The 15,424-nt window shown below is 47.8% G+C and overlaps 1 protein-coding gene across 1 annotated transcript in view; it reads right to left on the reverse strand.

Moving 5' to 3' along the window:
- LOC116937381 (E3 ubiquitin-protein ligase COP1-like) overlaps positions 1-15,424 on the reverse strand; it is a 63,178-nt gene that overhangs the window by 16,542 nt on the left and 31,212 nt on the right. Inside the window, exons 6-11 of the mRNA XM_076062820.1 lie at positions 7,331-7,450; positions 5,776-5,844; positions 3,835-3,894; positions 1,645-1,715; positions 1,065-1,119; positions 292-409 (exon numbers count right to left, since the gene is read on the reverse strand). Of these exons, the coding sequence (XP_075918935.1) occupies positions 292-409; positions 1,065-1,119; positions 1,645-1,715; positions 3,835-3,894; positions 5,776-5,844; positions 7,331-7,450 (493 nt within the window). The remainder of the gene's footprint in view (positions 1-291; positions 410-1,064; positions 1,120-1,644; positions 1,716-3,834; positions 3,895-5,775; positions 5,845-7,330; positions 7,451-15,424) is intronic.

Genomic DNA, 15,424 nt, shown 5'->3' on the forward strand with positions numbered 1-15,424 from the left:
TTGTCCCGCCGTCTGTGTGTGCGTACATTGCATCCCACCAAACTTCATCATCGCGTTCTATTACGGCAATTTACGTTTTTTAAAAGGAACGCATCCACCGCGTCAAAGGAGGACTCGCTGTTCCACAGCACCGTTTCTTGTTCGTTGTCCTTCCCCCCCAGCACCTCCGATTAACGCGCAAGAAGTTCAACATACATAATGGACCTCGGAAAGGCGTAACACCTTTCCCCAGGTGCAACAACGGGCGGAACGGCGTTGGGGCCGGCCGCCACGCAGGGGGGATGTACCGACCCGGGGGCGACGACAGGCGGCGGGCGGAGTAGCACCGCTCCAGGCCGTCGAAATGCGCCGACAGTTTCCGCCTCCTTGCCGCCATTGAGTCAGTCCCGTGGCACGGCAACCGCTTCGCCTGCAAGCCAGCACGGAGAGAGAGAGAGGAGAGAGACGTGCTCGCCATCGGCGGCGGGGGTGGCGGCGAGGGGGGAAGTCGTCCTCGTTGGGTATTTAACGTTCCAATAGCCGATGAACAAAATGGCCGGCGACACTCCCGGCCTTGTCAGATCTTAGAGAAGCCAAGTAGAATAGTTCCTGGGCGGGAAGACCGGCCATGCACAACCGGTGTTCTAGGCCACAGCGCAGGGCCACCCCACACGGGGGGGGGGGGGGGGGTGTGGCCAGTACCATGCACGGCCGCCTTTGTCTCCCCAGTGGCGATGGTTACGCACTGAAACAAGTACTAGATTGAGACTGAGTCGACCTAGGGGAGGGGACCGAGTGTTGGCCGTGAGCGGGAATCCAACTCGGGTAGGCCGGGTTTGCAGCGCAGGGCGCTAACCACTACGCTACAACAGTGCACCTATTCTCACACATGTAATCCTTGCCTTCGACATGCGCCGTGGTCAAAAAACGTCCACGACGTATTGGGGGGGGGGGGGGGGGGCTTTACCGCTCGTAAACATGACAAAACGAGCCGATAGAGCCGTACGTTACATATCACGATGTTACAACGAAGCTCAGGTGCCGGGTAAATCTCGCACGTGGGAGACGCTGGCATGCCGGCTCACCCGAGCGCTGTCCGTGAATGCAGGGAAGGGGTGATCCGAGTCCACCAGACAACCGCTGGAAAAAAAAAAGCACGCAAGCGCAACGTTGCAGCAACGTCAGAAGAAGTCCGCCCGCGTCAACTAACTGCACGAGAAAACGGCTTGGTTTCCCAGCGCGGGGTTTCGTACACCCAGGTTCTTGCGACCATTGCCATATTATCCGGATTATGAGGTGGACTTTTTCCCATGTCATTTAAAGGAAAGGAACGGGAGCAGGCGCGTCTTATCATCCGGAGAATGCGCCGTCTTTCAAAAAGATTTTAATTTATTTGTTAAACCGGTTGTTCAGGATAACCTTTCCCCCAGGACGTATTTGCGCAATTTAAAGGGGTGCGTTCATAAGTCACCTTCTGGAAGACGGTACTACTCCATAGGGATCTTCCGGAAGACGTGTTTTCTTATCGTTGTCGAGAACCACACTTCGAAAGACATCGATCCCCATTTTAAACCGTCTTTTTGGGGCTTTCCAAAGCAATCGCGCGCTCCCAATTCTAATACATGCCAGGGCCACGGTTCACCAAAGCCAACGGTTGTTGTTCACCTGGTCGATGGGGTCTCTGGCAACTGGGGCACTTGGGGCACCACGGCTTCGTGCTGTTTCTGCATCAGCTCCTAGATGTGCACATTACGGTGGCGGGGGGATTGAATCGAGGGGCTAAGCATCATGGGGAAGAAAAAAAACTTGCCGACATACGATTTGACGTAGAAGCCACGCCGACACCATCGGAACACTTTACAAGCAACGTCTCGGTTCGCGACGCCTTCCAACCGAAGTTAAAATAATTTACGCAAGCGCTCTAGTCCGCCTGTAACAGGGAAGGCACTCGAACCACCCTGAAGATGATCCATTAACGATGCTATGACGCAAGTCAGGACACCGGACATGCACATTAATATCAATAAAGCAGCACGAGAAAAGAAAGGCAATAAAAAGCAAAACGTACTATTCTAAACTAACAAAATGGTCATCGCACATTTACCACGGCTGAATAGATTCTCACGCATCCTCAAAAACCCATGTGTTCAATGAAAACAAATTAACTTAACACGACGCACGAATAACGCGCATGTAACAAAAACTCTTAAATATCTGTCAAAAACCCTGCCTTGAAAGGAATGATATATGATAAGCAATGCTTCTGACAACGGCCCACCCTTCTTAATCGTCGAGACCAATGCAGAGAAGCCCCCTGCCCAAAATGTATCCTATTATATAAAGACAAAGATCCCCCGTACAGGCTATAACAGACTGTGGAGACAAGTGCTGTTAGCGAGCATCTACGAAGGTCGGTACGACACACGAGGGGGGTGCGTGGCCAACACCACACCCAGCCGCCTTTGTCTCCCCAGAGGCGATGTTCACGCACCGCACCAGGTACTCATTTGGAGGCTGAGTCGACCTAGGGGGAGGCCCAGGACTGGTTCAGATAATCGTCACTGGTGTCGGCCATGAGCGAGAATCGAATCCGGGTCGCCGGGTTCGTAGTACAGCCCGCTAACCGCTACACTGCCGCTCCCTACTATCCTATTAAATAAGGATCCCCCCATATAGCCTGAAACGCTGTTGTTAGCGAACGCCTACGAAGGCCGGCACGACACATGAGGAGGTGGGTGGCCAACACGTATCCTATTATTTATACACACACACACACGTCTAGGGCCACCGTCATTGACAAACGTGTTGAGCTTTCATTACACGTGCTGGTGGTGAACCACTGCAAAAAAAACGCAGTGGTTGCAATTTTTCACGTTTCATTTTGAAGTACTCAAGATGCTGCCTAGCTGCAATGTCGCCTACACAGCCATGGGCAGGCCTGTTCACCATCGGCGGTTGTTGCAGATGCAACCCGTGGCGAGATGTTGACTACCTCGCCTAGTATACAAGGAGGCTGTGGGTTCAATCCCGACCTATGACGTTCGTATATTTGGAGTTTGCGTGTCTCCCTCCCCGGGACAACAGCGGCCGTGCGGACTTTCCTCCGGGTCCTCCGGTTTTTCCTTCCACGTTTTAGAAGCGCGCGTTTCGCCGCTATAAGTGTTCACACGATAGCCCACTTCGTTGAGCTATCATTTGTGGCCAAGGAGGCTTTTCGAAAAAGAGCTATGCAGCTCAGTAGGCCTTACCTAGTAAAATAAAAAAAAGTTTGCTTTAGTTATCGCGAGGCTGGGGCTCTCGTGCTCATTTACACACGAGTGTGGAAAACTTCTTCTTTGGTTCTTTCGGTAAAGTCACCACCACCACGTAGAATGAGAACAAAATAATAATAAATTGATAAAATAAAATAAGACAATAAAATTCTCACGACGTTTCGGCCACAACGCAAGCGGCCTTCATCAGGTGAAAGGACGAGACTGTCTGGAGGACAATTGTTATGCTAATTCCTTTCACAAGGCACCTTAATTACTCTCACACAGCTTAAAGGTCGCGGTCTGAGCTTGGTTGTGTTTCTACTCCAGCGCTGTCCTCCAGACAGTCTCGTCCCTTCACCTGATGAAGGCAGCTTGTGCTGTGGCCGAAAACGTCGTGAGAATTTGATTGCGTTATTTTATTCTATTAATTTATTATTATTTTGTTCCCATTCTACGTGGTGGCGGTGACTTTACCGAAAGAACCAAAGAAGATGAATCCTTGCAGTCACGAAAGCTTTAAATCGGAGCGTGGGACGGCTTGCGCTCAGGGCCTATTTGCAACACGTGACCCCGTGCCCACGTCCGAGGTACAGTCCCGCACCTCGACGTGCCGCATATCGCCCTGCAGGACGCTCAGCTCCTTCGACAGCTGATCCAGTTGCTGCGGGGAGGGAGGGAGAGAGAAAAAAAAACACAATCGGCCTTGGGCTGCATCACACGAAAACGGTTTGCTTGTGCGGCACCGGTAACCACAATCGCATTTGTGCAGAAGACGCAATGATAAATGCTTTGCAGTTGTCGTTATATTGCAACAGATGCCAATCACGCGTTTATTTAACAATCAACAATACGGTGAGTGAATACGTACAACAGGGTAAATGCAAATGCAATCAGGACTCTATTCTGTGCCTACACAAACCAATATCACTTCATCCACCAGCCCGCCTGGCTTTGCAGGCGAATATTATTCAGTCAGGCCTGTCAAACAAATGACTGAAAGATTACCAGAGGACAATATAAATGTGTCGTGACATACGACGTCACTACTGTCGGGACCGTACGAGCGTAGGGACATGTGATGTCACTACTGTGTAGGGACTGTACGAGCGTAGCGACATGTGATGTCACTACCGTGTTGGGACTGTACGAGCGTAGGGACTTGTGATGTCACTACCGTGTAGGGACTGTACGAGCGTAGGGACATGTGATGTCACTACCGTGTAGGGACCGTACGAGCGTAGGGACATGTGATGTCACTACCGTGTAGGGACTGTACGAGCGTAGGGACATGTGATGTCACTACTGTGTAGGGACTGTACGAGCGTAGGGACATGTGATGTCACTACTGTGTAGGGACCGTACGAGCGTAGGGACATATGATGTCACTACTGTGTAGGGACTGTACGAGCGTAGGGACACATGATGTCACTACTGTGTTGGGACCGTACGAGCGTAGGGACATATGATGTCACTACTGTGTAGGGACCGTACGAGCGTAGGGACACATGACGTCACTACCGTGTTGGCTCGGTATGGGTGCTGTAGGCGGGTGTCACGGAGGTCGTGTCAGCCCGTGGACACTCTGCGTGAAACCAACAAGGACACGTGACCGGACAAAGGGGGTGGGGCTAGGGGCCCCAGGGGGGAAGCTTGGGGGCGTGGCCTGGGGCGGAGCCACGGCAGTTACAATCGGGGGGGGGGGGGGGGGGGTGTGAACAGAGAGCTGGGCCGTTCAACCCCGGGACGAAGACGCCGTCAGCGGTCCTCGAGTCTCCGATCGTCGTTCGTGACCAGGCAGCCCGTCACCTGCCCTGGTCACGCTGTGTAGTACTCGCCCCGAGTGTTAGCGAGATTAGGAACGGTGGTCACCACCCTGTACTTAATGTTCACGTTGGTTGTTATGCGTTAATAGATAGTGTTGCCTCCAAGTTGAGTGTGCGCCTCAATTGAACCCACTACAAACGTGAGTGGTAGTCAATGAGAACACCTCTCATGGCCACAAGGTGCGGGGGGGGGACAGTCTCGAAACTATAAATGCAAAGACATTTTTTAAAAAGTACTGTTGGTAGTACAGCACAAATATATATGGAGATAAAAAAACGTACCTCCATTATTAACACCGCCTTTGACCAAAGCATTTTGAATGCATCGAATGTTATCGAGATCTTAGAAGCTAAGTGGCGTTAAGCTTGCTAAATATGCATATCAGAATCAGAATATGTGTTTACACTGGAGGAATCCGATGAGGTATTAAGCTCTTTTTCACAGATGTCCAGTAGGGTGCGGGTGAAAACGTTACAACAAAGAACACGATAGAAGTGTACAGTAGAGGCTTGGGCTGCAAGGCTGTCAGTACAAAAATTAATTATTGAACCCACCACGATCAGTTCATCAGCTTTTATACCAGGATCGCAATAAAAACGCTTCAGAGGAAATACACATTCCATTAACTCTGTGTTTGTGCGAAACGCCAAACACGCCACGCAGTGTGGCGGAGCTTGTGATGTTGTGGAACGGCGAGTGGTGAGATGAGACAACGCACCGCCTGCTTGCCGCGCTGAACCTGCTGCAGGAATTCAATCAGCAGCTGGTGTTGTGCCACTGTAGACTCCTGGAAAAGTAAAAAAAAAGCAAAGCGCATGACAAGGTCAAATAAAATACTTTGCATCTTCACTTAAGACGTAGACGTTGTAAAATAATGCAGGGTCCTTTGTTAATACACTGACGAATAAAGGCTTCCCCACGCTGTGCCGGTCACGGGGATTGTTTGGCCATATTTCATCATGCTGCGTCAGTGTGGGTTGCTGAAGGGATGGAGCCCGGACACGGTTCAGAATTAGCTCACCGCCGATGTTAGCCACGACTGGGAACGAAACACAGGTTGCTGGGTTCATAGCGCAGTGCGCGTAAACCAATACACCGCGCTACGTGTATAAATACAATGGTGCGTCTCTAGGCGTAGATTAGACCTCTGAATTACACTCGCAGGCACGATGGCAGTGCCTTTGGATGCTGCTCAACTCTATCGCAATGTGATAAAAAAATATATTTATCCATTGTAGGACTAAACAATTAAGATTGCAACACAGGGTCCTTCTATCATGGTGATTTGCGGAATCTTCCAGCCATCCATGCCCACCACTCTTGTAGAGCATCTTTAGATGTGGTCACACACAGGCGCTTTATAAATCCTAATTGGATTGTACCAACTTGCCGCCTTTATGTAATCATGCATAGGCCCAGCTCCGTAACTACAACAACATTCGATTTCAAAGGCAATTTCGGGATCAAGATTGTGCAAAGCACTTAACAAATTCACGCGTAATGCACCGTTAAGACAAAACACAACGTATTTAAATGACTGCCGAGAATTGGTCAGTTCTTACCTAGGGTGGGAGAGAATTCCACACATTCCATCACCCTTCGTCCGCACCGGGTGGGAGAGAATTCTCTCCCTAGGGTGGGAGAGAATTCCACACATTCCATCACCCTTCGTCCACATCGGGTGGGAGAGAATTCTCTCCCTAGGGTGGGAGAGAATTCCACACATTCCATCACCCTTCGTACACATCGGGTGGGAGAGAATTATCTCCCTAGGGTGGGAGAGAATTATCTCCCTAGGGTGGGAGAGAATTCCACACATTCCATCACCCTTCGTACACATCGGGTGGGAGGGAATTCTCTCCCTAGGGTGGGAGAGAATTCCATACATTCCATCACCCTTCGTCCATATGGGTGCCGTGCAATCGCACGCTGCGTTTGCACGTGCGCGCATGGGGCACCGTCGCTACTTGTCGCGAGCAACTTACATCAGCGTGCGGATGCAAGGCCAGCGATTGCCCCGTGAGCGGAAGCTCGTGGCAGAAGCTGTGGCCGCACATGCGAACGCCTCTGCGGAACGGAACTATACCGGCGCCCTATCGCTGCGGAATTATCGCAGCGATGTCGCACCGCCTGACAACAACCGACCTCTCCGGCACCACATTCCTCCCCGACACCACACCATCGCAAATGCCACCGTGCCGCGTTCCCGTTGCCGCCGGTGGCCAAACCTGTGCAAACGCCACCAGCATTCCTCCAGGGGGCCAACAACTCACCGCTTCCAGCCGCATCTTCTTCTCCGTGAGCAGCTCCAGAATGCGGTTCACGTCGGCGAGCTCCAGGCCATCTTGTTCCAGCGCCAGCAACTCCTGGATAGGGTGCCACTGCTGGCCGCTCTGTGAGGAAGAGGGGGGGGGGGGGGTGGCAGGGTGGAAGGGTGGAAGGGTCACACAACACAGGAATCAAGAGACGCGGCCGGTCACCTTCTTTCAGCAGAGTTCACGCGTGTCCACGTCGAGGCAGGTGCAGCTAGCGACGACACCGACAGGCCCTAGCGCACAGCGCGTCTTCGGTCAGCAAACTCAACCGTGGACCACGTAGAGGAACTATTTCAAAAATGTTATATTTTCGGTTTACCAGGCAAGGTCCACTGAGCTATATACCTCTCTTTCAGTACCGATCTGGCCACAAATGAAGGATCAATGAAGTGGCTTACGTGGAAATTTACAAAAGCCAAATTCTCGTATAAAGTATATGAACCACTGCTTGCCACGTCGATCATTCGCTGTGGGATTCAGATATTCTCCAGGCGACTTGTGAAGCCGTCCACTGGCTCACCATCTAAGGAGCACCGGTGGTCGATACACAGCACAAAGATGTTAAAGGAGGGAGGATCTAATGGGTGTGCATGTCGAACTTCTTTCACGTCGTACGTAGCCAACCGTGCTAAAATCGGGAGGTGCGGGGGAAGGACAACGAACTAAACACAACAAGCGGTTCTGAAGTAGTGAGCGTGGCGGTTAGTGGTCACTTTTCTGCGTGGCATTTATATGTTCACCCCGTGTTCTGCACGGGCTTCCTCCAGGATCTCCAGTTTCCTAGAACCGCTAATAAACCGTACAGTGGAACCGGCATTGGCCGAACATCCAAACGTTGAAACATTTCCCGCAAATTAATATTGCACGCAGCAAACCCTGAGGCCCGCGTGACTACAAACAAATTAATATTACACGCAGCAGACCCTGAGACCCGGGTGACTACAAACAAATTAATATTACACGCAGCAGACCCTGAGACCCGTGACTACAAACAAATTAATATTACACGCAGCAGACCCTGACTACAAACAAATTAATATTACACGCAGCCAACCCTGAGACCCGCCACTACAAACAAATTAATATTACACGCAGCAGACCCTGAGACCCGTGACTACAAACAAATTAATATTACACACAGCAAACCCTGAGCCGGCGACTACAAACAAATTAATATTACACGCAGCAGACCCTGAGACCGTGACTACAAACAAATTAATATTACACGCAGCAAACCCTGAGACCCGTGACTACAAACAAATTAATATTACACGCAGCAAACCCTGAGACCCGCCACTACAAACAAATTAATATCACACGCAGCAGACCCTGAGACCCATGACTGCAAACAAATTAATATTACACGCAGCAGACCCTGAGACCCGCGTGACTACAAACAAATTAATATTACACGCAGCAAATCCTGAGACCCGCCACTACAAACAAATTAATATTACACGCAGCCAACCCTGAGACCCGTGACTACAAACAAATTAATATTACACGCAGCAAACTCTGAGACCCGTGACTACAAACAAATTAATATTACACGCAGCAGACCCTGAGACCGGTGACTACAAACAAATTAATATTACACACAGCAAACCCTGAGCCGGCGACTACAAACAAATTAATATTACACGCAGCAAACCCTGATACCCGTGACTACAAACAAATTAATATTACACGCAGCAAACCCTGAGACCCGCCACTAAAAACAAATTAATATTACACGCAGCCAACCCTGAGACCCGTGACTACAAACAAATTAATATTACACGCAGCAGACCCTGAGACCCACGTGACTACAAACAAATTAATATTACACGCAGCAGACCCTGAGACCCGTGACTACAAACAAATTAATATTACACGCAGCAAACCCTGAGACCCGTGACTACAAATAAATTAATATTACACGCAGCAGACCCTGAGACCCGTGACTACAAACAAATTAATATTACACGCAGCAGACCCTGAGACCCGTGACTACAAACAAATTAATATTACACGCAGCAGACCCTGAGACCCGCGTGACTACAAACAAATTAATATTACATGCAGCAGACCCTGAGACCCGCCACTACAAACAAATTAATATTACACGCAGCAAACCCTGAGACCCGCGTGAATACAAACAAATTAATATTACACGCAGCAGACCCTGAGACCCGCGTGACTACAAACAAATTAATATTACACACAGCAGACCCTGAGACCCGTGACTACAAACAAATTAATAATAGACGCAGCAGACCCTGAGACCCGCGTGACTACAAACAAATTAATATTACATGCAGCAAACCCTGAGACCCGCCACTACAAACAAATAAATATTACACGCAGCAGACCCTCAGACCCGTGACTACAAACAAATTAATATTACACGCAGCAGACCCTGGGACCCGTGACTGCAAACAAATTAATATTACACGCAGCAGACCCTGAGACCCGCGTGACTACAAACAAATTATTATTACACGCAGCAGACCCTGAGACCCGCGTGACTACAAACAAATTAATATTACACGCAGCAGACCCTGAGACCCGCCACTACAAACAAATTAATATTACACGCAGCAGACCCTGAGACCCGCGTGAATACAAACAAATTAATATTACACGCAGCAGACCCTGCGACCCGCGTGACTACAAACAAATTAATATTACACACAGCAGACCCTGAGACCCGTGACTACAAACAAATCAATAATACACGCAGCAGACCCTGAGACCCGCGTGACTACAAACAAATTAATATTACACGCAGCAAACCCTGAGACCCGCCACTACAAACAAATTAATATTACACGCAGCAGACCCTGGGACCCGTGACTGCAAACAAATCAATATTACACGCAGCAGACCCTGAGACCCGCGTGACTACAAACAAATTAATATTACACGCAGCAGACCCTGAGACCCGCGAGACTACAAACAAATTAATATTACACGCAGCAGACCCTGAGACCCGCCAATACAAACAAATTAATATTACACGCAGCAAACCCTGAGACCCGTGACTACAAACAAATTAATATTACACGCAGCCAACCCTGAGACCCGTGTGACTACAAACAAATTAATATTACACGCAGCCAACCCTGAGACCCGTGTGACTACAAACAAATTAATATTACACGCAGCAAACTCTGAGACCCGTGACTACAAACAAATTAATATTACACGCAGCCAAACCTGAGACCCGCCACTACAAACAAATTAATATTACACGCAGCAGACCCTAAGACCCGTGACTACAAACAAATTAATATTACACACAGCAAACCCTGAGCCGGCGACTACAAACAAATTAATATTACACGCAACAGACCCTGAGACCGTGACTACAAACAAATTAATATTACACGCAGCAAACCCTGAGACCCGTGACTACAAACAAATTAATATTACACGTAGCAAACCCTGAGACCCGCCACTACAAACAAATTAATATTACACGCAGCAGACCCTGAGACCCATGACTGCAAACAAATTAATATTATACGCAGCAGACCCTGAGACCCGCGTGACAACAAACAAATTAATATTACACGCAGCCAACCCTGAGACCCGCGTGACTACAAACAAATTAATATTACACGCAGCCAACCTTGAGACCCGCCACTACAAACAAATTAATATTACACGCAGCAGACCCTGAGACCCGTGACTACAAACAAATTAATATTACACGCAGCAAACCCTGAGACCCGTGACTACAAACAAATTAATATTACACGCAGCAAACCCTGAGACCCGCCACTACAAACAAATTAATATTACACGCAGCCAACCCTGAGACCCGTGACTACAAACAAATTAATATTACACGCAGCAGACCCTGGGACCCGCCACTACAAACAAATTAATATTACACGCAGCAGACCCTGAGACCCGCGTGACTACAAACAAATTAATATTACACGCAGCAGACCCTGAGACCCGCGTGACTACAAACAAATTAATATTACACGCAGCAGACCCTGAGACCCGCCACTACAAACAAATTAATATTACACGCAGCAAACCCTGAGACCCGCGTGAATACAAACAAATTAATATTACACGCAGCAGACCCTGAGACCCGCGTGACTACAAACAAATTAATATTACACACAGCAGACCCTGAGACCCGTGACTACAAACAAATCAATAATACACGCAGCAGACCCTGACACCCGCGTGACTACAAACAAATTAATATTACACGCAGCAAACCCTGAGACCCGCCACTACAAACAAATAAATATTACACGCAGCAGACCCTCAGACCTGTGACTACAAACAAATTAATATTACACGCAGCAGACCCTGGGACCCGTGACTGCAAACAAATTAATATTACACGCAGCAGACCCTGAGACCCGCGTGACTACAAACAAATTAATATTACACGCAGCAGACCCTGAGACCCGCGTGACTACAAACAAATTAATATTACACGCAGCAGACCCTGAGACCCGCCAATACAAACAAATTAATATTACACGCAGCAAACCCTGAGACCCGTGACTACAAACAAATTAATATTACACGCAGCCAACCCTGAGACCCGTGTGACTACAAACAAATTAATATAACACGCAGCAAACTCTGAGACCCGTGACTACAAACAAATTAATATTACACGCAGCCAACCCTGAGACCCGCCACTACAAACAAATTAATATTACACGCAGCAGACCCTGAGACCCGTGACTACAAACAAATTAATATTACACACAGCAAACCCTCAGCCGGCGACTATAAACAAATTAATATTACACGCAACAGACCCTGATACCGTGACTACAAACAAATTAATATTACACGCAGCAAACCCTGAGACCCGTGACCACAAACAAATTAATATTACACGTAGCAAACCCTGAGACCCGCCAATACAAACAAATTAATATTACACGCAGCAAACCCTGAGACCCGTGACTACAAACAAATTAATATTACACGCAGCAAACCCTGAGACCCGCCACTACAAACAAATTAATATTACACGCAGCCAACCCTGAGACCCGTGACTACAAACAAATTAATATTACACGCAGCAGACCCTGGGACCCGCCAATACAAACAAATTAATATTACACGCAGCAGACCCTGAGACCCGCGTGACTACAAACAAATTAATATTACACGCAGCAGACCCTGAGACCCGCGTGACTACAAACAAATTAATATTACACGCAGCAGACCCTGAGACCCGCCACTACAAACAAATTAATATTACACGCAGCAAACCCTGAGACCCGCGTGAATACAAACAAATTAATATTACACGCAGCAGACCCTGAGACCCGCGTGACTACAAACAAATTAATATTACACACAGCAGACCCTGAGACCCGTGACTACAAACAAATCAATAATACACGCAGCAGACCCTGAGACCCGCGTGACTACAAACAAATTAATATTACACGCAGCAAACCCTGAGACCCGCCACTACAAACAAATAAATATTACACGCAGCAGACCCTCAGACCTGTGACTACAAACAAATTAATATTACACGCAGCAGACCCTGGGACCCGTGACTGCAAACAAATTAATATTACACGCAGCAGACCCTGAGACCCGCGTGACTACAAACAAATTAATATTACACGCAGCAGACCCTGAGACCCGCGTGACTACAAACAAATTAATATTACACGCAGCAGACCCTGAGACCCGCCAATACAAACAAATTAATATTACACGCAGCAAACCCTGAGACCCGTGACTACAAACAAATTAATATTACACGCAGCCAACCCTGAGACCCGTGTGACTACAAACAAATTAATATTACACGCAGCCAACCCTGAGACCCGTGTGACTACAAACAAATTAATATAACACGCAGCAAACTCTGAGACCCGTGACTACAAACAAATTAATATTACACGCAGCCAACCCTGAGACCCGCCACTACAAACAAATTAATATTACACGCAGCAGACCCTGAGACCCGTGACTACAAACAAATTAATATTACACACAGCAAACCCTCAGCCGGCGACTACAAACAAATTAATATTACACGCAACAGACCCTGAGACCGTGACTACAAACAAATTAATATTACACGCAGCAAACCCTGAGACCCGTGACTACAAACAAATTAATATTACATGTAGCAAACCCTGAGACCCGCCACTACAAACAAATTAATATTACACGCAGCAGACCCTGAGACCCATGACTGCAAACAAATTAATATTACACGCAGCAGACCCTGAGACCCGCGTGACTACAAACAAATTAATATTACACGCAGCCAACCCTGAGACCCGCGTGACTACAAACATATTAATATTACACGCAGCCAACCCTGAGACCCGCCACTACAAACAAATTAATATTACACGCAGCAGACCCTGAGACCCGTGAATACAAACAAATTAATATTACACGCAGCAAACCCTGAGACCCGTGACTACAAACAAATTAATATTACACGCAGCAAACCCTGAGACCCGCCACTACAAACAAATTAATATTACACGCAGCCAACCCTGAGACCCGTGACTACAAACAAATTAATATTACACGCAGCAAACCCTGAGACCCGCCACTACAACAAAATAATATTACACGCAGCAAACCCTGAGACCCGTGACTACAAACAAATTAATATTACACACAGCAGACCCTGAGGCACGTGCCTACAATCAAATTAATATTACACGCAGCAAACCCTGAGGCACGTGACTACAAACAAATTAATATTACACGCAGCCAACCCTGAGACCCGCCACTACAAACAAATGAATATTACACGCAGCAAACCATGAGACCCGTGACTACAAACAAATGAATATTACACGCAGCCAACCCTGAGACCCGTGACTACAAACAAATTAATATTACACGCAGCCAACCCTGAGACCCGCGTGACTACAAACAAATTAATATTACACGCAGCCAACCCTGAGACCCGCCACTACAAACAAATTAATATTACACGCAGCAGACCCTGAGACCCGTGACTACAAACAAATTAATATTACACGCAGTAGACCCTGAGACCCGCGTGACTACAAACAAATTAATATTACACGCAGCAGACCCTGAGCCGGCGACTACAAACAAATTAATATTACACGCAGCAGACCCTGAGACCCGCCACTACAAACAAATTAATATTACACGCAGCCAACCCTGAGACTCGCGTGACTACAAACAAATAAATATTACACGCAGCAGACCCTGAGGCACGTGACTACAAACAAATTAATATTACACGCAGCAGACCCTGAGGCACGTGACTACAAACAAATTAATATTACACGCAGCAAACCCTGAGGCACGTGACTACAAACAAATTAATATTACACGCAGCAGACCCTGAGACCCGCCACTACAAACAAATGAATATTACACGCAGCAAACCCTGAGACCCGTGACTACAAACAAACGAATATTACACGCAGCAAACCCTGAGACCCGTGACTACAAATAAATTAATATCACACGCAGCCAACCCTGAGACCCGTGACTACAAACAAATAAATATTACACGCAGCCAACCCTGAGACCCGCGTGACCACAAACAAATTAATATTACACGCAGCAGACCCTGAGACCCGCCACTACAAACAAATTAATTTTACACGCAGCAGACCCTGAGACCCGTGACTACAAACAAATTAATATTACACGCAGCAGACCCTGAGACCCACGTGACTACAAACAAATTAATATTACACGCAGCAGACCCTGAGACCCGCCACTACAAACAAATTAATATTACACGCAGCAAACCCTGAGACCCGTGACTACAAACAAATTAATATTACACGCAGTAAACCCTGAGACCCGCCACTACAAACAAATTAATATTACACGCAGCAAACCCTGAGACCCGTGACTACAAACAAATTAATATTACACACAGCAGACCCTGAGGCACGTGCCTACAAACAAATTAATATTACACGCAGCAAACCCTGAGGCACGTGACTACAAACAAATTAATATTACACGCAGCAGACCCTGAGACCCGCCACTACAAACAAATGAATATTACATGCAGCAAACCCTGAGACCCGTGACTACAAATAAATT

This window comes from Petromyzon marinus, unplaced genomic scaffold (assembly GCF_048934315.1).
Source record: "Petromyzon marinus isolate PM22_M1 ecotype Great Lakes invasive population unplaced genomic scaffold, UKy_Petmar_22M1.pri1.0 PM_G_Scaffold_72, whole genome shotgun sequence".
NCBI lineage: Eukaryota > Metazoa > Chordata > Hyperoartia > Petromyzontiformes > Petromyzontidae > Petromyzon > Petromyzon marinus.